The sequence below is a fragment of the Ursus maritimus genome, unplaced genomic scaffold, assembly GCF_017311325.1.
Source record: "Ursus maritimus isolate PB19 unplaced genomic scaffold, ASM1731132v1 scaffold_26, whole genome shotgun sequence".
Taxonomy (NCBI): Eukaryota; Metazoa; Chordata; class Mammalia; order Carnivora; family Ursidae; genus Ursus; species Ursus maritimus.
The window spans coordinates 4,541,660-4,564,139 of record NW_024425119.1 but is presented as its reverse complement, the minus strand read 5'-3'; the positions used below and the strand labels follow the sequence as shown (position 1 = coordinate 4,564,139).

At 47.0% G+C, this 22,480-nt stretch overlaps 1 protein-coding gene across 1 annotated transcript in view; it reads right to left on the bottom strand.

Annotated features, from left to right (window-relative positions):
* PRMT8 (protein arginine methyltransferase 8) overlaps positions 1-21,292 on the bottom strand; it is a 91,120-nt gene extending 69,828 nt beyond the window's left edge. The window contains exon 1 of the mRNA XM_040642050.1: positions 21,218-21,292. Within this exon, the coding sequence (XP_040497984.1) occupies positions 21,218-21,292 (75 nt within the window). The remainder of the gene's footprint in view (positions 1-21,217) is intronic.
* Positions 21,293-22,480: the final 1,188 nt, after the last annotated feature.

Genomic DNA, 22,480 nt, shown 5'->3' with positions numbered 1-22,480 from the left:
AAAAAACAATAAGTGAACAAACAGACAGAGGCAGAAACAGACTTATAAACACAGAGAACAAACTGATAGTTGCCAGAGGGGAGGGGAGTGGGGGAATAGACAAAACGGGTGAAGGAGAGTGGGACGTACAGGCTTCCAGTTGTGGAATGAATAAGTTAGGGGGATGAAAGGAACAGCAAAAGGAATATAGTCAATAGTGTTGTATGATGATACATGCTAACTACACTTGTGAGCATAGTATGATGTACAGACTTGTTGAATTACTATGTTGTATGTCAACTATACTTGATAAAAAAGAAGAACAAGAAAAAAATTGAGAGAAAGCAGAACAAAATGGCACCTTCATTACTAATAAAGTTGAAGCAGGAAAAAGGAATAATGATAGGAAAGAGAAAGAGCACAGGATGGAGAGACCATTTGCCCAAGGAACACCTATGGGTCCTGGAGCCTGGGAAAGGTAGTATCTAGAAGCAAAGGAAGGCCATGTGCTGAAGGAAAAGTAGGAAGGCCCAGAGTCCAACTGACATCCCCTCAGTGTTCTGGGTTCTAAGCTTTTATCCCCAAATTTTGCATCCCCTTTCTACCTATAAAGACCTGCAACTTCTCCAACACCCTCCTGCTATTTCTTCTCTGTCAGCTTGGACTTCATTCTACTGCTCATACACCCAAAATTGCCCCCACCTAGGAACTTCGCACAGCTGCTTTGTCCATATATTTGAATGGTTCCCTCATTCGCTTCATTTAGGTCTTTATTCGAATCTCACTTTTGCAGAGTGGCCTCTCCAGGTTACCCTTTTTGCAAACACCCCACCTCCATCCTATTCCTTTACCTCCTTCATTTTTACTGGTGCCAATAATAGTTTGGATATTTGTTTTATGTCTGTCTTCCCCATACAATGAAAGCTCTATAAATGCAGGCACCAGACTGTGCCTGACACCGAGTGAGTGTTCAATAAATATTCATTGAAAGCATAAATGAATGAGCAAATAAATGAATGATTCCCTTGACAAGGTGTCTGGGGGGAGCTATGCAAAGAAAAGGGCTGAATAGCTGTGATGGAGCAGTTGGAAGTCAGTCCTGCAGGCCCACTCTCACCCCACACCAGGCAGCTCCATCCCAGAGAGCCCCCAGGGCACATTTTGCCACCTGTCCATGTTTGACTCTGACCCCACTCTGTGCTGGCTCTCAGATGTTCCCCCACATGAATGTCCTGTTCTGCCCTGCTTTATCTCGAAGGAGGCCAAGCATTCCAGAGCCCAGGAAAACTGGGTTAGCTGTTAGCAAACACTCTGTTCATGAGGCCTAAGCAGAAGCTGGTGTTACCAGTCCTTACAGGTAAAGTCCAAATTTGTTACCAAGAATTACAGTTCTCTACTCTCCGCCATGATTTGAGCCATGTCTACTCCTCAGGTTCCTCCTCAAATGCTGCTCCAGTCCTACTGCCCTTCTCTGTGTCCCCTGATGCATTGTGCCCAGGCCTCCTGGCCTTGGTACCTGCTATTCTTCTGCCTAGAATCACTAGCTCCTCCCTGTCTACTGTCACATATCTGCCCGACCCACACCTGGACAACTGCAATAAGCCTTCAAGGAGACTCAGATATCATTCCCTATAGCAAGTCTTCTTTGATCACCTTCCCCACCACATTAAACTCCGTCCTAAAGAAATTGGTCACAGAACATGCAATCTGCCTATCAGAGAAAGATAAATCTCCACAGAATGACAGGTCAATGCTTTACAAGATTCCTTTTAAGGACAGCGTTTTAAGGTTACTAATCAGAGGGTCCCAAGATCTCGTATTAAGAGTCATGGAATTGGGGCACCTGGGTGGTTCAGTCAGTTAAACTTCTGACTTTAGCTCAGGTGATGATCTCAGGGTCTTGGGATCGAGCCCCCTGGAGAGCTCCCCACTCAGCGAGAAGTGTGCTTCTCCCTCTCCCTCTCCCTCTCTCTCTATCCCTCCCCCCACTCATGGTCTCTCTGTCTCTCTCTCACATAAATAAATAAAATTAAAAAAAAAAGAATCATGGGATTTCCCCCTCCAAGAGTGCCATAGTCCCTTCCCCTCGTGAATGTCATGAAATTCCTCTCCTGCCTAACTGCAAGACAAGTGAGGAGAAGGCTTAGGCTTCATCTGTGTATAAAAGAAAGCCTATGGTGTTAAGAAATGTTAAGGAACAGAGGGAATTGAAGCATACAGCCTTCAGGGGGCATAACTTGCCTCTTTTTCCTGCATTGCAGTTTTTAGCAAATGGTGAAGTCTTGTTTTAAATTACAAGTCTTGTCCTTTTTCCCCCAACAGCACCCTTCCTTTTTTTTCTTTTAAAGATTTTATTCATTTATTTCTTCGAGAGACAGAGAGAGAGAGAGAGAGCACAAGCAGGGGGAGCAGCAGGCAGAGGGAGAAGAAGGATTCCCACTGAGCAGGGACCCTGATGCAGGACTCAATCCCAGGACCCTGGCATCATGACCTGAGCTGAAGGAAGATGCTTTAACCGACTGAACCATCCACGCGTCCCCAACAGCATCCTTCTATCGATGCTCCCTTGGCACCCCTCCGTCAGTCTCCACAATTCCCTTGTAATGGCTGGTATCTTGTTTGACTCCTCAAAAGCAAGGACTGTTTCTTACTTGGTTGCATCCCCAGGGCTTATCACAATGCATGACATGGGGCTGGCATGTAGTTCATTCTCAGTAAATGCTTGTTGGAGGAACAACTAATTAAATGGATAAATGGGTGGATGGGTGGACAAATGTCCCTGGAGAGAAGACTAAGGCTTGGAATTTAAGTGTCTTCCCCCTAGGTCCCTGATGTCAGTAAATGACAGAAGTCAGGACTTCCATGCTGTCAGAGTTGGCTGTAGGCAGGATTTCTGAGTCCAGTTTCCCCTTCCGTTCCCTAGGTGTCCTCCCAGGTGAAAGGGGCCCATATGTGGCCTCAGATCTCTTTGGGCTTAACTTTGACACACAAACCAGGTCTTCTTTTCTGAATTCACTCAAAACAGGTGAGCATGTAGCAATCCTGATCAACACTCACCACCACAAACAAAACAACAGCTACCATGTTAACCAGGTACTATGCTAAGTGCACTTTCACTATTTTCACATGACCTTGATACCCATCTTCTGAAGAAAGAATCTATAATTCTTATTTCAGGTCATTGTGTTAGAAATTTAAAGAACATGGAATCAAGCCCAAAGGAAGCTGCCTCCCAAATTTTAACACAGACTTAGGAGAGGCAGTGTTGCTCCAAGGTCAAGATCCTGAGCTATGGGGCCAGCAAAGACAGCCCCTGCCCAAAACATTTTCCATTTGAAGTCATCCCACTTAGGGCCATGCTTAGATCCAACAGCTCTTATTTCTGGTACCAGCTTGCCACTAACTCACTGTGCATCCTTGAGTCAGCCTTTACCCTCTCTGGCCTTGGATTCCCATCTATAGAAAGAGAAGGGACTAGATTCAATACAATGGAGCCCAAGGATAGAAAGGCATGTCCAAGGGGACCAAGGTGGTGACATGAACTAGTGGAGTGTGTGAATATAGGTGATGACACCCACCACGGGTAAGCAGTGGACTATGGCAGGGAGAGGATGGGCACCTTCTCTAAGAGGTGGCCAGTGTCCCATGACATTATCTTCTGATTAGAAATGTCTTGATTTTTAAATGCTGGCCTCTATGAGGCTAAAAGAAAGAAACTATCAGCAGGTTTGGTTCATGTCTTCCCATTATTTATCACTGTTGTTTTCACAACTAGAGAGCTGAGGCTTGGAAAAAGGAGAAGGTCATTGAAAGACAAAGCCAGAGCAAAAAGGTACACAGCCCTGAAAGACAAAGCCAGAGCAAAAAGGTACACAGCCCTGAGAAGCCAACCATGAGGGGAACCTGAGCTTCTGGCTGATCAGAATAACCAAAATACAGAAGATAGAAACTGCCAAAACCAAGGGAAATGCATGGTATTTAAGGCAGCCTAGGATAGGCTAGAGAATGGAAGTTGGCCATGTTAGTTCAACCACATAAATCTCAGGGTACAGAGAGAGTGAATTGCTCTCAAAGAAAGTGATGAGTGTTTAGATACATGTACCCCATGTGCAGGTTCAGTGCAGAGCAGTGGTTCTCAAACGTGAGTGGGCATCAGAATCACCCGAAGAATAGATTGCAGGACCCACCCCTAGAATCTCTGATTCAGTAGGTCTGAAGTAGGGTTGAGAATTTGCATTTCTAACAAGTTCCCTGATGATGCTGATTTGGTTGGTCCAGGGACCACATTGGTAACCAGTGGGAATTTGGGCTCTGGTATATGACTATACATGTTTGGAACCAGGGTCCAGCACGTACTAGTTATGTGACCTTATGAAATTTACTAAACTCTTCTGTCTCAGTTCCTTCCTTTGTAAACTGGGGACATTATTAGTATCTACTCAGAAGATCATTTAAGAATTAAATTCAATAGTCCATGTAAAGAGCTTCGAAAGGTGCTTAGAGTGTAGAAAGTACTCAATGAATGCCATCAAGCATTTCTGTTTGTAAAAGTAGCTCAGTGGAAGCTACAGTGGCAGTACCATAGGACTGGTAACACAGGAGCTGTGTGATGACCTCTAGCTGTAAGGAGGCAAGAGGAGAGAAGCTACTGGAACCCAAAGATGGTGATGCCTATATGGAGAGGTCTACATGAAAGCTTCAGTTTTGAAAAAGAGTAGACAGTGACCCCATAGGGAAGGAGCTGGAAGAATAACTACTCTAACTTCACTCCCCTCCCTTCTCTGATCTGCTCTGCTCCTCTCTGGTGGAACTCTACCAGCCAGAGGCCTGGGGGAGCTGGGAAAGGGAGCTTATTGATACAATCCATTATAATTTAGTCACAGGGCACAAATCAGGGTGAAGAAGGATGGAGAGCAAACTGGAGGAACAAATGTGAGATACCAGTACACTTAGAAAAAGGCCTCCAGACATCTTTGGTCTACACCCCCACCTTGAGGCAGGTTGACCCCTAATCCAACTCATATTGGTGATCTCCACTGAAAGAGCTAATGGATTCAGACCACATCCTGCAGCCTAGAATGCAAGCCACACCCCAACGTCAGTCTGGTCACTGGCCCTCCTGGCAAGTTGAGCCAGAAGATCCAGGTTCGATTCCTAGCCAGGGCTCTGACACTGAGCTAACTAGGCACCAAGCATGGAGAAAACTGAACTCTTTGGCTTTCTGTAGGGGATAAGAGACTACGTTGCAGTAAGCAGAAAAGACAGGATGAATTTAGCAGAGCTTGGAAAATAAACACAGTAACCTGATGCACAAGACCATCAGTACCTAGAGCCTGGCTCTGGCCTTGAAACTAACTCTCTGACCTTAACAAAGCACCTCTCTTCAGAGCCTCCCCATCTGAAAAAGAGTCACTCTCACTCCTGCCCTCATTTTCCACCTGGCTCTGCCTTATCCTTCAGATGTGGGGGCTGGAAAAGAATTCCAAGATGTTCTAAGTCACCCTAGGCTCCTTGGAGGAAACCACTAGAGCAATACCTGATATAATTGTGATTATTCATTATCTAAAATTGGACAGAACAAACTACTGCAAAACAATATACTGTAGGGAATGGATCTGCTGAAGCGATTGACTGAATTAAAATAGTTGCTACTAAATATTTTCCTAAGACTGGTAACTTTTGGTGCTTTCTTTTCTCATATCCTGGTTCTCATCTCCAGAACCCTTGAAAGGGACTGAAGTGATGCATTTTCCTGACACTAAAGGCGAAGTGACCTAGAAGCAAGTAGCCAGCTCTTCAAAAAGATCAGGGCACAACAAAGTATAGAAGACATCACAGGAAGATTACCATGGAAAGAGAAGATAGCACATACAAGTATAGAGCACAATTATATTCACTAAAACCTGCAGCTGGAAAAGTAAAATTAACAGATGGAAACCTGCAAGGGACCTCAACGAGTCATGAAGTCCTGTCCCCTGGCTGCATGTAAGATGTTATTAACTCAGGCCAAATAGCCTGAGGGACTTACTAGGGTCACCTAGCCAGCTACTCAACCTAAATGTAAAATCCCTATGAAAGCTGAAATACAAGGGAAACTTAAATGGGAATTATCTGTTAAATAGGCTCAAACTAGATTTGGTTTACGAGTCAGAGAGCTGGCAAAAGGCTTCCAGCACCTCCGGGATAAAACCATTCTGTCACAAGGGNAAGAGGAAGAAAGAGGCCATGGAAGCTCACATTAGAACTTTTTGAGGGAATTGGGTGATGCTGGGGGTGTTGAACAATGTTTCACGTAAGGAACTACCAGGATACTTCCTTATGGATTCAGCTCCTTCTTCAGATTCACTCTCTATCATAATCTTTGTTCTTCTCCATCCCAAAGAATAATGCTACATAGTAAATGCAGAGCAACTGAGAACCTCAAACTCCCTGATTCTTTATTTTGCAATACTCTCAGGGTCAAGGACAGCCTCAGAAAAGACCTGTCCCATAGCAAGCAAGGTCTCCCAAATCCCTAAGACCTCATCCTAAAATTATTTAATACCCAACCATCACCATCAAGACCAAATAAGATAGAGAATGGTGATCCCTAACGTTAACTCACAAAGGCAACCAGCTGCAGAACAATCACCTTTCATTGCTCCTCTGAGTAGGCAATCTCTACCCATGACTCATTCACTCATTCATTCATTCCACGAACATTCACTGAGTCCTTCTGTAACACAGGCATCGTGCTTTGGTGTAGCCAATGGACTGGCAAAGAGCAAGAGCAGAAGCTGGGAAGAAGGAAGCCAGTTACAGTGGCTCAGACAAGAGATAATGAGGGTCTAATCTAAGGCAGTATGGATAAGGTAAAGGAGATGTTAACAAAGTAGAATTAAACATAGAGTTAAAAAGATTTTGTTATATATTATCTGGGATTGGGTAGGGGAGGTGAGAATAAGAGAAGCCTCTTATATCATTCCCAATTTCTGACTAGAATGAAGGAGAGAATGGCAATGCCCTTCATGAAGACAGGTATACAAGGGGAGACACAGATGAGCAAGTTCAGAGGAAGGATAAGGAGCTCAGTTTGGGTCATGTTGAGACTGAAATGCCTGCAGAACACTGAGGAAGAGAAAGCCAGCCAGGGTCTGGATGTCACAAGATTTGGAAAAGGATGAGATTATCCAGGGACAGTAAGCTGGAGATAGCATCACTAAGAGGTGAAAGGAAGAAGAACCCACGTGAGAAATTGAGAGAGAAGTCAGAGATGTGGGAGAGGCAGGAGAAAGTAGGGCTTAGGACACCAAAGAGCAGAGGCTATCAAGAAAAACCCAATGACCAACAGTGTCTAATGTCATAGGTTGGTCACGTGCAATGAGAGTCCATAACAGTGGGTAACAAAGAGGGGTCTCCAAGGTTGGCGGAGAGGTCATGTCAGAGGAGGGTAACATAGGATCACCCCTTCTGCAGGCCCCCAGTATGAATCTCAGCTTCTGGCACCAGCCATGGTACCCAAAGGAGTATGACATCCTGGTTTGGGTCTGTATCTGGGAGATAAACCTGGTCCCAGCACTTTAAAAATGATAGTCTCACACTGCACACTGGGGAAGACAAAGAAGTATGCCTTTAAGAAATTTGAAGCTCAAATAGTCCCCTTCTTTTCCTTTAGCTCTGCACACATTCAGAATAGGCTAGACGTGTGACACCAAGTAAGGTTATACATCAGTTGCCTGGTTGAGTGGGTATTAAAGGAGCTGCTGCCAGAGACTGGATTCTTTCCAACATCCAGGCCCACGGAGCCCAGAACCAAGAAGCTGAGGCTGTCTTCCCCTGCCACCTGAATGGTAAGCCCTTCATAGTCTCTCCTGCCTGAAAAAGAAAGAGCCATTTCTTTTAGAAGCCTAGAAGCACATGCCTGGGAAATGAGAGAGAACAGAGGAGACTGAGCCAGCAGGTGGAAAGCAAAAATGAAGGCAGAGGTTTCTGTAGAAGATTCACTCTTTCCCAGATAAATAGTTGCCTGCAAGCTGCCTACCCTTACACAGTTTGTTCAAATCAGGACCCTAAAAGAGGTCTGCTCCTCACTAAGCCAAAGCCCAGATTGACAGCATCTTTTTGCTTTTCCCCAAACCTCCACTTTCTATGCCATTTGCCACCGAGGGGGAAAACATCTCCCATTTTGCACAGCACGAATTTAGCACACGTGGGCATGTCTGGAAGGGGAAGCCATGTGGAGGATGGCGATGAGCTTGTCTCCAACTCCACTGACAACTCAATAAGGGGAAATTGGCATAACGCTGCACTGGGAGGCACTTGAGATAGCAAGTGAATCACAACAAAGTTTGAGTCTTGCACAATACCTCCTCCCTTTCCCAAATGGCCTTATTCCCCTGGCCTCTTTTAGTTCAGAGGCACCCCTGTCAAGTAGGATAGATTAGGATCAACTCATCCATTTTTCATTTGGTAGCTAAGAGTCATAGAAGGCAGATGAAAACAGAGTCAGGATCATGGGTTCTGCCTGTTGGTTCTCAACTCTTTCTACACTACCTAGTATCAGCTGAGGGCCTGAGGAACTGGAGCAAATAATCAAGGCAAGTTGAAGCAGTTCCTCCTTACTCTTAGGACACGGCCTGGCTGTCTTGACTGGATCATGTGGAGTACACTCCAAGGGTGAGGGGATGGATCTCAAGAGCTCTAAGACTGTGGATCTTTGATGCTGAAGCAGAGCTGGAAGAAGAAAAGTAGGTGGGTGCAGGCTTGGCAGAGCTTCTGTGAAGCCTCCAAGAAAAGCCACCAGATCTGACCTTGTGGACAAAGTCCCAGGACCCTGCAGTACTGGCAGCCCAAGCCATTGATTTGGTTCTCTTCACATCCTGGAATACAGAGCATCTTATTTTCAACCTTATAAACAGAGGAATGAATAGCAGTGTTGGACTAATATAACCCTGAATAAAGGAGCCTGGGCAAAGCTGGGGACAGGAGTCGTGTCCACTCTCCAGAGCAGCTAAGCCCCAGAACAGGAGCCTGCAGTTAGGAGCCAGAGCCTCAAGGCAGTTCAGATTCCCTTATGCAGGGACATCGCCCACTAGGTCTCCTGCTCACATCAGCCAGTGATCCTGGGAAAAAAATATACTGTCTGATCCAAACCCCCAAACTCCTCTGCCTCAAGCAAGGTTTTTCAGGGGAGCCTCTGTGATCTCTCTGCTGTATCCTGCCACATAGCTGAAGTGCAGGGAATTCCCAATCGCCCAGGCAAAACCCTGACCCCCACCCTTTCTGGAACTTACACCTTGCCTGTTTGGGGAGATATTAAACTTATACCCTTGTTTATTGAAAAATCTCCTCTTACGCAGTTTGCCTTGACTCTAAAGCTTCTTCCTGCAATTCTAGCTTTGTCCATCAACAACTTTTTCTATGCTACTGAAACCTCTAACGGGGACAGCTTAACTACAGCATGGCTTTGGGTCAGGAGGATTTCTTGTTATAGTGAGATCCTGTGTGACATAGTTGAGACCAGTGTATTAGGAAGGGACCAATAGATAGATATCCATTTAAACACTAGCATCCATAGAACATTTTCCGTAGAAGAAAGTTGCGTGTAGCAATGATCATTCGTTGAACAAACAGTTTTAAAAATCTAATAGGTACTAGACACTGTAGTGGGTGCTGGGATTCAATGGTGAACAGCACAGAGTCCCCACTCTCACAAAATTTATGGTGGACTTATAGACAAGGAAATTAGCAAGTACAGTGTGATATGTGCTATGACAGAGAATGCACGGGTACTATGGGATCACATGGGAAGGAGAACTAAGCCAGACTTGGAATAGGGGGTAGTATCAGAGAGGGCTTCCAGGAAGTGGTGCTATGTAAGCAGAGACCTGAAGGAAGAGTAGTAGGTACCCAGAAAAGAGAGGGAAGCAGTTGAGGATAGCTGGAGTGCGCAGAAAGGACTTATAAGAAATGAAGGAAAAGAAGGTGGAAAGGTACTCAGGGGCATGACCATGTAGAGTTCTATGAGCTGTGCCAAGGAGGAGACCTTTCTCCTAATGATAAGGGAAAAGTCACCGAAGGGTAACTTCGGTGAGAAGTATAATCATATTTCCGTGTTAGAACACACATTCATGCTGCTAGGAAATAAATTTAGGCAAGGAAAGGGAGGATGTGGGAACAGTGTCCAGGAGGTCACTGCAGAGATCCAGGCAAGAGATGGGGAGCCATGAACCAGGATTACAGAAGTGGGACCAGAAACAGGAGGGTAAGTTCAGGACAAAGAGACAAACCTGTGGAATATGGAATCATTGCTCACTGTGGACAAGGGAGGTACGAGATTCAGGGCTTACGACTGGTGAATTAATACTACGCAGGATGAGGATCAGCAGGAGGAGAGGCAAGTTGGTGGGAAGAGACATCTGAGTAGGGATGTCCTGTAGACAGTCAGCTATGCGGGTCCAAGCTCAGAGGAGATATCTGGGCTGCAGCTTGGAGTCTGGGAATCATCAGCATATAAACTACTAATGAAGCCAAAAGAGGGGATAAGATGGCCTGGGTGGGTAGTTAGAAAAGAAGGTGACGCAGAACCCAGCCCAGAGGAAAACCACAGCGCCTGAGTTGCACAATAAATGTTACCCATCAGCAAAGTTAGGGCTGCATAAACTTCCTGACCCTCTGCAATTCAGATCGGTCTCTATAAGACTCTCCCTCAGATTCCCACACTCGACCTCACCCCAGCATGGGTCCCACATATGACACACTCCCCCGTGTCGGCTCATCAAACCCCGGGTCGAGCTCAGAAGCTCCAAGCTGGTAATTGAATGTGTATCTCCTACTACAAATTGCAAACCACAGAGGGTAACTATGTAGGTGCACGAGCATGTGCTTCTGAATGATGGACCTACAGACTCAGGCGTATGCAAACATCCCTGCACGTAAAAACACCTACACGCCCTCCAGTCTGGATTAGGTCATTTATATCCACTCAAACTGAACATTAGAAGTGACTGTTCCCACTTTGAACTACGGATTTTCCCCTAAAAACAAAACAAAAGCTGGGCACATAAACAGTTAAAACAGGAGGAAAAAAAAAAAAAGAAAACATTGATCAAGATTCTTCTTTATGTCTTATTCCATGCAGATTTAATCCTCATGGCTACCCTGTAAGATGGGTTTTATAATCCTGAAGGGATGAAGATGGGACTCAAACCTGACTCCAAAACGCTCCCCTGTCCCACTCTGGAACAACTTGAATTCTGGAGAAGGCGAATAGAAAGAGATTTTAACAAAAAGAAGCTGGTGTGGCATATGTGTGATTTACAGGTTTATTACCTTTATTCATTCAATAAATATTCATCATTATCCTACTATGTACCTGGAGGCAAGAGTTGACCAAATGCATATAAGTAGAGAGCATTCCTTAATTAGGATCCTGTCTATACTTCTGATGGACTGTAATCATTTTTGTGGGACTGTCTGATGGAGCCCCCTTAGAGAGCAGCTGTCATGACTGCTTGTCAGGGGCAGATGAAGCCCTTGAATTTAAGGCATCTGTGGGAATTGCAGCCTTCCATTTTCTAGCAGGCCCAGCCTTCAAAGGCCACCACTGTACTTTACTTTGGCCAAAGAGATTACCTTTCACAATAGAGCTACAAATAGGGCCCTAATTGATGAGTCTGCTAATGGCCCTTCCCTTTATACTGGCATTAGCCCGGTTCTGTCTTAGCTGAACCTCCCTCAGGTCAGACCTCACACGCAATGAATATATTCTGCTAGATTTATGGCAGAAAAGACAGGGAGTTTAACTCAGTCATCAAACATCTGATTTGCTACATGAACCTGGGCAATATCTCTGTCCTCTCTCTTCCCTTCTCCTGTGCCTCAGTTTCTCTCAGTAGGAACATGGGGGAAAGTTATCTATCAATCCAGTAATCAAGAAGGAATTGCTCTTTTCTAGCAGCAAGGCTTACGAAGGGCGCAGACAAATCTGGGGTATTGGGCCTTCCCTCAAAAGCTCTGCAACTGGGCATGATTGAAACTCTCCTGATCTCCCATTTCCTTCACATCTGTAAGTACTCGGTGAGGTTTCCATATCATTCTTTAAGTGTTGCTGAACACCTGCTTCCGAGAACTGGGAGTGGGGTAGGCCAGCCTGTGGGTCGCAGAGAACCTCGTCCCTCCTGTGACTGAAGCACTTCACATGGGGGTCCCCGGGCCCCTAGGGTGCTAAAGAGCTTTGTCTTTCAGCTGTCTTCATGGCTCTGGCTGAATCAGTGATTCAGTTGTTGAATGACCTGAATCAAAGATGCCCTCCCTTGACTGCTCTGCTCCAGCTCTGTCAAAACTGGCCTAATAACATCAGTGGTAAAGGCCCTTTATTCATCCGCTGCCCCTTTTGGGGCAGCACTGGATAAGCCCAGATTACAAATAATAGCTAATCTGTTTTGAGCATTTACCATATGCCAGGAGTGTGCTTTATGTGAAATAACTCGTTTAATCCCCATAATAACTCAATGGGATAAAGTGCTGTTACCATATCATAGATGATGAAGCCAAGGCACAGATGAGGATAGTAACTTGCGCAGGCTGGTAAGCTGAGATCCAACCCCAGGCGTGCCAGTCCCAGGGGCTGCACACTTAACCTCACACAACAGCGCCTCGGGCAAGAAGTCAGCAGCCCACATGGTTTAACTCTTTGGAAGGTGCCAAGAAAATCCTTATCCCTTCTGCCCTCCAGAATTGCCCCTCAGAGAAGCTAGTAATGGGCTCACAATCATACCACCGAAATAATTCCTTTGGCAATGACAAAGCAAACTTCCTAGGAGGATGAGGGGATCTGATACATGGAGCTTGCTACAGAGTGACGGGCTCCAATTCTCCATAGGTCCTTTCTATAATATGCATAGCAGCATATCAGTTCCTTCCCAAATCCCCTGAAGCTTTCAGCAAGTGGGAGCTGCTGTGGGGCAAAGATGAGAATAAGCTCAAAGTTAGGGATGTAGATAAAAACAGGAGAGAGGCCCAAGTCAACAGGAAAGCACATTCCAGTTCTGAGAATACGCCACCTTGGCTACTTTCTAGCTCTATAATCAACCACTGCGAGTTCCCACTTCTTCAACTGCAAGATAGAAATAGAAAGAGCTGCATTGTAATCTTGCGTAAATTAAATAAGGCGATGCTTACAAAGCGCTTAACACTGTGCCCGACGCACAATATGGACATTAAAATGGCAGCTCTTTTCTTTTTTTAAAAGATTTTATTTATTTATTTGACAGAGAGAGACAGCGAGAGAGGGAACACAAGCAGGGGGAGTGGGAGAGGAAGAAGCAGGTTTCCCGCTGAGCAGGGAGCCCAATGCGGGGCTCCATCCCAGGACTCTGGGATCATGACCTGAGCTGAAGGCAGACGCTTAACGACTGAGTCACCCAGGTGCCCCCATAAAATGGCAGCTCTTGTTATAATTATTTCTACTGCACTAGGAAGGAAGGCCCGATCAAGACACTGAGAAGCCAGTGGGCAAGGTGGACAGCTGAGTGAGCAGAAGGAAAGAGACTTGAAGGAGAGAGACTACCTTCATCAACTTTGCAACTATTCTGAAGCCTATTTATGTATTCATTCAGTCATTCGTCTGCCATTTTCAACTCAGACCTAATATATGTGGACACTATGTTGGATGATGTTGTGGGTTGAATCAAGTTGAATCATGTCCCCCTCCCCCAAAATGTGCTGAAGTCCTAATCCCTGTTACCTATGAATATGAACCTATGTGGAAGTAAGTTCTTTGCAGTTGTAATTAAGTTAAGATGAGGTCATACTAGATTAGGTTGGGCTCTAATCCAGTATAACTGGTGTGCTTATGAAGAAGAAATATAGACACACACATGGGGGAAAAGGCCATGTGAGGATGAAGGCAGAGGTTGCAGCAATGTGTTGACAAGCCAAGGAATAGTGTGCACAGCTGGCAGCAACTAGAAGCTAGGAAAGAAGGGAGAAACATATTCCCCCTGAGGACCTCCATAAGAAGCCAACCCTGCTGGCACCTGGACTTCAGACTTCTGGCCTTCAGAACTGTGAGAGAATAAATTACTGGTGTTTTAAGCCAGCCAGTTTGCATTCCTTCCTTACAGGAGCCCTAGAAAACAAACATAGGTGATAAAAGCAAAGATACATTTAAAACCCAAAGTTCCTGTGCTGAAGTCTTTGCTATTCATTTCACCCCCCAAAAGACGCATACTGTTTTAGATGAGAGTTTCTCCCCTAGCCCACCATCAAGGACTCCAGGCATAAGGATATCTTACATGAGTAGGCGGTGTGGAACGAGGATTGTCCCAGCCACAAGTCATATCAGGTCCCTGCCACCCACAGGGCATAGCATTGATGACTGTGAAAAGGAGGGTGTCAGGGTGGTGGGGGAGGCAGGTAAAGAAAGCCCAGAAAAAGGAAGGGACTGATATCTTGTTTTCCATTTCTTCCAAATCCACCATTCCTCATTTCTCCTCTTAATTTCTCCATTCTTTTTCTTCATATTTTAAGTTTCTACTCCGGTCTCTCAGATGCCTCCATAGCTTGGTAGACTGGAAAAAGTACAGGTCTTGGTGGCTAGAAGAGTTTGAATCCCAGGTTCTATCACTTACTACTTGTTGGATCTTGGGCAAGTAACACTATCCTGCTATGCTTTGGCTTCTTCATCTGTTTAATGAGCATAATATGCAATCATAGTGTTATGTATGTATGTCTGCCATACATTATATAATGCATGTGTGTGTGTACATAATGTATGATGGCACACATTGAACAGGATGATATGCGCCAAAGCATTTTAAATGTATGTGAAAAGGACTGTGATCTCATTATACACAGTTCCCAGATTATATGTACAGAAACTCTGGTTTTTGATATTATGTGTCAGGACATACTACAAAATCAGCACAAAAAAATAAGAACAGTAAATCAGATGCTATATTTAAAGGACCAAAGCCACTGTATAAATGCCAATGTATAAATGGCAACGACCTAGCAGTAAACATGGTCTCAACACCAGCACTGAAGAGCTCTGGGATATTGGGCAAGATTTTCCATCTCTTAGTTTAAATGATTTGAGTTTCCAACCAGCTCTAAGATTCTATGACTTTATGAAAATGTGCACATCAGCTGTTTGCTCTCATTAAATTACATTTTTAAAAGAGCTCTTTGCTTACTGGTCATCCATTACAAATCTGGGGAAAGCTGTGACGCTTGAGGGAATTCTAATAATAAGTGAAGTAGAAAAGCCATTTGATGTGTGAAATATCCAATGGGCTGGATAACACAGGAAAGGCAAATCTTCTAAAACAATCCTCTCCTAGTTATTCACAGGAGAAGGCTAATGTCAGAATATCAGAGACACAGGGGTTGGAATACATTGGAACATAAGCCAGCAATGAGGGTGAAACAGTCCTAATGCAGCCCCAAATGCAAAGGCAACCAGACAATTTTTATCTCCTTTTGGAATAATATAAACAAAGGTGACTGGCTTTATAATAGAAGAGATTGAGCTCTACTTCCAGAAGAACTTCCTACTGGGATACGAGAGCCGTAAGAAGTTTGGGGAAATCACCTTCTCCTGAGCTTTTCAGTGAGAGACCAAGCAACCAGCTTGGTGTCCTGGGTGAAGTAAGTGTGTTCAGCAGCGGGAACATGGGCAGAGTGACCTTTTGGAGGTCCCTATCTGCCTGTGTTCTCTCTGTGTTTTCACTAAGTCAGTTCACAATGGTACAATAATGCCTGCACGTCACACAACACAATCCGGCTTCCAGTTACCTTGGCAGTTCACACGTTGTCATGCTGCCTACTTTTCCCCTGCTGGCACAGTCGACTCCAAGGTGTAAGGACTGTTTTTATAGATTTTTGCACGTTCCACACTGGTATGTGATAATCATTTCACATTGCAGTTAGCAAAGAAGAGGAAATGAAACCCACTCCTGAATTGGAGACGAGAGTGTTGTGTTTCACCCTCCTTGACAGCCAAAAGCCAATTTAGGACTCTGAAGAGCCGAATTTCCCAGGGGGGATAAAATGTGGGTATCTTCTTAATTCTCCTGAGCTCACCTAAGGATTGAAATCAGTTTTTGCTGAGGGAGGAAAAATAGATGTGGATTATCATTTATGGATCATTTCAGCTGGAGAAACAAGAATGTGGGAGAGCTTATCCGGTTTGCACTTTTTCAGCAAGACTCCCAAAAGCTAGCGGAATAATAATCATAAACACTCATGGAGCACTCACCATATTCTAAACCCTTTGCATGAATTAATTGATTTAATAATCACAACAATTTCATGAGGCCCAGAGAGGTTAAGTTATATTCAACCTAACAACACACCTACTGAGTTCTGAGCTGGGTTTTAAACCAAGCAGTCTGACTTTAGAGCTGAGATAGTTCATTAGCTCCCATACTCTTTGGAAAGAGACAGGGATGCAGACCATCCTCAAAGAAATACTTCCTTCTTTTGTCCTCTTTCTCCTCAATTCACTGACCTTTGTACTAGAGAACCACACACTCCAGTTGAAAAGGACTTCCTGAGGAAAGGAACCCATTAGCCAGAGCCACCAACATACACCATGTCAGAAGTCAGCTCAGTGCTCCCCATAACTCATAGAGCAGCACTCTATGAGTACTGGAAATACTCCAACAGCCAAAAGAGTATTGAAAATACTCTATGAGTATTTCCTAATCCCATTGTCCCATTGTAGGATTTTTCCCGACCCGTAATTATCCTCTCTCCCTCGGTCAATAAGTCAATAGAACATTTTTAAAAAACAGTCTCCAAAATGGCTCCTTTGTTAAAACTCTTTTCTCACCCCTGGGGGCTCTCCTCTGAGGTGCTAAAACCCCAATCAGGGAGTCATCACCTTAAATAATGCATCAGGCTTTCACCAAGAATCAGTAAAGCAAGCAGCACCTCAAAAAAGTCCATTATCCCCCCATGGTTCGTAATTGGGCATTGTGATTAATCCATTTATCTGCTATTCAGATGAACACCCCATAGTAAGACTCAGTAATTACAGAATATTGAATAGGTACATGAATAACCAAAATGTACCCATGTTTTGAGTTTCTGCAGCAACTTGATTCCCAGAATCTTTACTCATTTTGAGTTTTAAAGGTCCACAATAGCAAAAGTGCAGCAGAGGGGTGGGAAATAGAAAGCCCAATTTTCAGGAAGTCATGAATGACTAAAACCCAGAAGGCTCATGAGCTTGCTTGTGTATAATCATATGAATCAGTTCAGTCAACATTTATCAACATTTATTATTTTCTGTGTGTCAGGCACAGTGTTAGGAACAGGGTATACCCCCCAAAAAAAGTTCATTATCTAACTGAAGAAGTAGACATATAAAAAGCCAATCAGCTTATAATAGGAAAAATGAGACATGTGTTAACACAGAAGAAGAATGAGTATTCACTCCCCATAAGGGGAGACCTGGGAAGGGTGCCCAGGGGAAATGACCTTTGAGTTGAGTGTTGCAGGTTCAGGGAGATTTTTTTTTTTTTCCCAGAGAAGAAGGGGAAAGAGCAACCCAGGGAGAGCGACAAGTATGCACAAAAGCATTCAGGCAGGAAGTGGCCTAAACAGAGAATTGCACTGGGCAGGTACTAAAGGACTTTATACACTATTCTAGGAAAACTGGGCTTTATCTTGTATCCTGTACGCAGTAGGGCAACGTGGTAAGTTTTCAAAGAGATCTGTGATCATGAGCAGATTTGTGCTTCGGAAAACCCATTGAGCAGTGATAATGAGGCAGGATTAGAGAAAAGAATCTGCGGTTGAGAGGCTACTGCCGTGGTGAGGGCAAAGTGAAGATGACCTGCCTTGGGCACTGATAGTGAGCTGTGTAGGACAGAGCAGTCAGACTAGAGGCTTTGTAGACCCTTCAGAAGGCCATATCAGAAAGTTTCTGATGATGTGTGGGGTGCAGAGGTGATAATGCCTTTAGCTGAGGAGGAAAAGCATATCAAGGAACCCAATAAAGTGTAAATGGAGCTAACATTGCTTCATGTGTACCCTGTGCCAGGGGCTGTTGGAGTATTTCCTTATATCCTATGCCTACTCTGTACCATAAGGGAAAACAGTTCAAGTGAACACATAAGGGGACTGAAGTCAAAGTAGTTAAAGAGTGCACTCAGGGCCACCCAGAACATACTGTGCCCACCAAGCCCACGCCCTTGATGTTCCCACTGCCCCAGCTCTGAACTTCACTTAACGAGGAAAGCTTTGCTCACAGTATAAGTAGCCTTATTCTTCAGTTTCTCCCTCCTGCCTGACAATTAGAATGTCTTTCCCTATCTTCACCTGTGGGAAAAAAACACCTTCTCCCATCATCTTTGCCTACCCCCAAAACTGCATCTCTTCCTTCCAAAGTATCTCTGTCCTCCCCACTCCTCACCCACTTCTATTCACACATGACATCTTTTTGAAAGTAGCAAGTGTAGGGCAAAGGGTAATGAATCAGAAGTGGTGGCAGTCTGTGTCCCAGGGCTGTCCCAGCCCATCAGGTGACTTTCAGAAACTGACCTTGCGACCCCAGTGTCCTCACTTATAAAATAGGGATATGAAATCAATATTAACCTTTGCTTACCTCACAGGATTATTATAAGAGGAAATGAGATAAAGTGCTTGCAAACAACACTAACAAAAAGTGGGAAAAGGTGCTACAGAATTAACTGAATTATTGGGCCCTGTGGTCCACCGGACTGTGAGCTCCTTATGGGTGGGGGTCTGGTTGCCTCCATCTTTCAATCCAGAGTACCTAATTATTCCTGGTACAGAGTCAGTGTCTGATAAAGACGTTGAATTAGCAACAAGGACCACTACCACCATCACCACACACACACACAAACACACACACACAGGTGTCTTTGCCTCTCTCTTTTTCTCTCTCTCTCTCTCACCATAATGCGGGCAAACCCATAATACCTCCACTTTTGGAAGTACTGCTCTAGTCCTGGTGTATTCCAAAAACAGCCAGTTCCTGGAGGAAAACCAAGTGATTGTCACGCGCCTGGATGCCTCCGTTGGGCACGTTTGACCAAGTCTGAATCCTCTCCTTCTCAAGGGAAGTTGCTAAGAACTGAACCCCCAGACTCACTCCTCTCCAAAGAGCCCCAGCTGGGTTTGTCCCTCCCCACCCCCACCTTTGTGCCAGGCATGCGATGTGTTTTATTTTTTTTTCCTCGCAGGAGCTCACTGCTGTTTTCATTGATGCCTTGAGCAGAGCTGGCATGTGCAACTGCTGAGAAGGGGGAGCTTGGAGCCGCGGGGGAAGCAAGTAAAAATAGCCTGGCGCGCGTCGCTCTGCCTGCTCTGGACGCCTTTAACCCTGGCCAAGGTGGGGAGCTCAGCAGCCGCTACCGCACACTGCGGAGTCTGGCAGGGGTCTGCACCCGGACCCCGCGCAACACCCGGGGGTGTGGGGGTCTTAAAGACCCGTGAAAACTTTTTTTTTAGAAACCGAGAGGGGGGCAGGGAAGAGCAGGAGAAAGCTGTTTCTTGCTTCCAGCGCTCCAGCCACCTGGCTGCAGGGACTGTTAACGTGCCCACTGGTCCAACACTTTACAGAAGTGCAGCCTTGACTCTGAGCTATTTTTAGCAACGTCTTCCAGGGGTGGGCGATCAGAGGGAGTAGTGCGAGGGGATTGGTAAGGCTAGCTCTCTGTTGTGAGGCTAGGCGCCTTTGCTGGCTGGGGGAGAGGAAGTGTTGAGGGGCCACGCTGGCTTTGCCCTAACTCAAGGAGACAGCATTAGCTACTGAATGCCCTACTGTTTTCAAGCCCCAGAGCCTGTTTGGTTTTCGAAATCAACAATTGCCAGATGCATTCTGCTTCTGGGGTCTCAGAGAATGGAGATTTTAAAAGCTTTGCTGCCTATGCTGTGGTGTAAGGGTTAGCTGCAGTTAAGACCTTACTGAGGAAGATCGGAAGGGTCTCTGCACCTTTTTGCATTCCAGCAAGACAGAGGGACAATTCCCGCGCCACACCTCCATCCCCGCCCCACGCTGCATATGGGTAACCATATGTGAAATGTACGGCAGCCCCACCAGACACCCGGCTATTAATAGAGCCCGGGAGTTTGCTCTCTGTCTTTTTCCTGCCACCGAGTAAGGGATGATCTTCACACACATACCCCACTCCGCCCCCACCTCGGCGCACCGTTTCTCCAGGAAGGTAAGGGGGCTGCCCACGCTGATCCCCTTCGTGACTACAGGTGCCTAGAGCCAACGGACTAGTCCAGTTGTATCGACAGCAGGGTCAGTGAGAGGCCAGGGAACACAGCCTCCAGTGGGACCCAAAACCCAGCAGGGCTCTTTGAGGCTCAGGGCCAACTGAGAGCAGAGAAAGGGCAGCTATCGGGCTGCCAAAGGCGGGGGGCAGAGCGCAATTTGCGGAGCTAGAGCGACCTCCTCCAAAGCTGCTGCGGGACGAGTGGCTGCAGACCGATTTCTCTCTGCAGCCCACGGCGCGCAGCCCCCACCCCGCGCGGGCTCGGCTGCGGCAGGAGCGGGCGCTGTCCCTGGTTCTGAAGGTGGCCTGGGCCAGCGCTTCCTACCCGGGTTTAGCGCCCCCGAGGCGGCTCAAACGTTCGAGGACTGCAGACCTCTCCCCGGCCCGGATCTGGGCGGGTGGGTCTGTTGGTGGTGCCCACGTCCCACCACCGGCTCGGTTTGCTCGGTTTGCCCCCCCGCCCCACCCAACGGCCCGGAGCTCTCCGCGGTGCTGCGGGGACCGAGAGCTGGGGACTGATTCGAGCTTGAAGGGTAAAGCTGAGGCAGCGGCTGGAGATGGTCAAGGCACTGCAGGGAGCAAACGTGGCCCCAGGATCACCCATCCCAGCTTTGCACAAAGCCGGGACTCTGGACCCCTAATGCAGCCCAGAGGAGAGGGCAGAGGAGCGCTGCTGCCCAGGGTTTGGGACTTGGGGAAAGAGAAGCGAGCAGCGGGTGGCAGGAGAGGGAGATGGGGTGAGAGCTACTCTTTTGCATTTTCAAGAGGGAGGGGACCTGAGACATGCACTGTCTTTCTCCCACCACACACACACACACACACACACACACACACACACACACACACGGCCGGCAGAAGCAAGCGGGATGGAGCCGGGGAAAGTTTGGCACTAGGTGCAGAGCAGCGGCGGCGGCGGCGGCGGCAGCGACAGCGGCGGCGGCGCGGTGGTCCGGGGTGGGCTGCCGGGGTCGCCGAGAGCCCCGGCCCTCTCGCCTCCTTACCTCGGTGTTCTCGGCAGCGTTCTCCGCCATTTTCCTCCTTAGGAGCAGGCAGCGGGAGGAGTGTTTCATGCCCATAAGAGCCAGCAAGGGTTTGGTGATACAGAGATAGTAGAGAAAGAGAGAGCTGGTGTAGCTTTAAAAGAGAGAGAGAGAGAGAGAGAGAGAATGGGAGGAAAAAAAAAAAACCCAACCCAGCCCCTCTGCTGGAGCGTCAGCCGATACAATCAACTACGGTTGAGTCTTTTCTGCAGTCTCCACTTTGTTTTATTTTCCTCCCTTCTCATCTGCTTCGGATTCCTTCACACAGTTTCAAGTTCTTCTCGCGCACCCGACCCCCTCCCCGCCCCTCTCCACCCGCGCTGCGGGCTAAACTGGAGGGAGGCAGCCCCGAAGGCTCCGCGGCAGCGGCGGCGTCTCCCCTCCTGGCTGCTCGCAAAGTCCGGCCGGCCGGAGGCAGCCACCAACTCCTCTCAACTTCAGCAGATCGGCTGGGCGAAGCAACACGCTTCCTGCGCGTCTCTCCTAGGGGCTGAGCCGGGTGAGTGGGGGCGGGGTAGGAGGTTCGGTAGAGCGGGCGGCGGCTGGGCGCAGACGGAGGGCCCCCAGCGCCCCCGGGCCCGCCGCCTCCCCCAGGCTCCAGGGGTCTCTTGGCCGCCTCCACTCCCGGCGCTGTGGACAACTTGAGCGAGGGCAAGGGCCGCGCGGACGCTGCAGGGCCACGCGGGAGGCTCGGAGAAAGCAGGCGCCGGAGCTGGGCTCTTGCAGGTTCTTAGACCCGGGTGTTCGTCCTCCCACCGAGGACAAGCTCTGGGCAAGATTGGGCCATAGTAATCTCGCCCCCACCTCACCCCACCCCCAACTCCCCAGCTCCTCCGTCAATTCTTGGTTCCTTCCTTGGCGAATTATGGTTTCGGGAGCGAAGGGGTGGGTGTCTGGGTGAGGGAGGGTCCTTAACTCCTTCAACTCTAGTACTAAGTGTGCTCTCATCTCTCCTTTTCTCCCACTGACCCTGTCCAGGCACTTGGGGCTCCAAGCCTCTGTCAGGCTGAGAGGTTGGGCCAGAGGTTCAGCCAGAGGTGGTTTGGGAAAGAAGGTAGGAGACTGTCAAATGGATGAGCCTGCAGTCCTGTTCCCCCTACCTCAGTCTTCCCTAGCAGCCCCCTGCCCACACATTTCTCTTCTCCCTCCTCACCCCTCCCCCATTGTCACCAGATTTTGAAGTCCCTTTTATGGGAGAGAAGGAGGATGTCACGTACCCATTAG